Source organism: Papaver somniferum, unplaced genomic scaffold (assembly GCF_003573695.1).
Source record: "Papaver somniferum cultivar HN1 unplaced genomic scaffold, ASM357369v1 unplaced-scaffold_76, whole genome shotgun sequence".
Taxonomy (NCBI): Eukaryota; Viridiplantae; Streptophyta; class Magnoliopsida; order Ranunculales; family Papaveraceae; genus Papaver; species Papaver somniferum.
This window is the reverse complement of record NW_020650526.1, coordinates 1,284,442-1,285,715: the sequence shown is the minus strand read 5'-3', so window position 1 is coordinate 1,285,715 and position 1,274 is coordinate 1,284,442. Positions and strand designations below refer to the sequence as shown.

At 37.2% G+C, this 1,274-nt stretch overlaps 1 protein-coding gene across 1 annotated transcript; it reads right to left on the bottom strand.

Moving 5' to 3' along the window:
• Positions 1–215: 215 nt before the first annotated feature.
• LOC113344357 (pectinesterase/pectinesterase inhibitor-like) lies at positions 216–1,058 on the bottom strand. Its single transcript, XM_026588352.1, has one exon. It carries the CDS (start codon positions 1,056–1,058, stop codon positions 216–218), a length of 843 nt encoding a protein of 280 aa, XP_026444137.1.
• Positions 1,059–1,274: the final 216 nt, after the last annotated feature.

Sequence of the window (1,274 nt, the reverse complement as noted above, 5' to 3'; positions counted from 1 at the left end):
ACCCATATTGACCTCCACGGCAGCACACGACCCTTCCTAGCAAAGAGACCAAAATCCTAAGCACAAGGATTTACCACTCTTTTAGGTCGGATTATCACTACTCCTATAATTCTAATCCTTTATATATAGTAACTAACTTGGACCTTAAGAAGCCCTATGTTTGGGAACAAGTTTTCCTAACTTAGCTCTTAAGTTCCTGAACTTTAGGAACAAGCTTATGCAAAATAGAGTTTAATCAAAACTCTAACTCTCAACCACCGCCCAAATACTACAGGAAGTTCCAGGGTTTTCGATGCAAGCCAGCTGGTAGTTTCTTCATTTGAATTTGAAGAAAGTGAAATCTCAGTTATCACAGCTAAAGAAATTCCTGCCCTGGCTATCAAGTCTTTCAATTCCATTTCTATAGGGACTCGAATCCATTCACCGAGTTCATTTGCCTCACTAATTCCATCTAAGCAGTCATTTGCCTCATTAATTCCATCTAAGCAGGTTACATGGTTAGTGAGCACATCACTTAGCCAAATATGGGCATCATTGAGTAATACCTGATTTGACCGGGTGCTTTTTTTAAGAGCCGCAACTGAGTCATTCACTCGATCAATAGAAGAATCCATTAACTCGATACAATTTCTCAGAGCTCCTTGATCTTTTAAATCATTAGAAAGACGGTTAAAACCGTCAACAAGTTCCATAGTATTAGAGATACGTGAAACAGATTTTTCCAAGAAAATTTGAAGAAAATCAGAGTCGCTGAATACACTTGATTTTCCAATTAATCCATCTCCATTAATTGATTCAGTAAGCATGGCAAAACATGAGGCTTTGCTTTGGAACCTGCCATCACATAAGTGAAAAGTAACAACAATAGATGATGATGAGAATTGGATATCACTTGATGAGTGTCTAAAGAGTACAAGAGTTGCTGATATTATTGCAGCAAAAGAGAGAATGACGTATAATAGTTTTTGAGAAGAAGAACAAGTTGCTAGGCTTTTTGTAACTTGATGCTCTAATAAGGGTTGACGATCATTATTTGTGTATGGGGCTTCTGATGCCATTTTAGTACCTAGTAAGAGTTGAAGTGTGATCTTACTTATTTTTTCCTTGGGATGCATCTCGTTATATACAGGCTGAGGGAAAACATAGGTATACGAAGTGGATAAAGATAAACGTTCTGTAGTAATATTATCAGTGTGCAGTGTGCATATGATAACCTTACAATTACGGTTATCCTAGGATCGAAGTATACTGTATGTATGCAGCATAAAGAATTA

What these genes read in the sequence shown, in the direction of transcription:
- LOC113344357 (XM_026588352.1), bottom strand. Translation starts at nt 1,058, where the DNA reads ATGGCATCAGAAGCCCCATACACAAATAATGATCGTCAACCCTTATTA.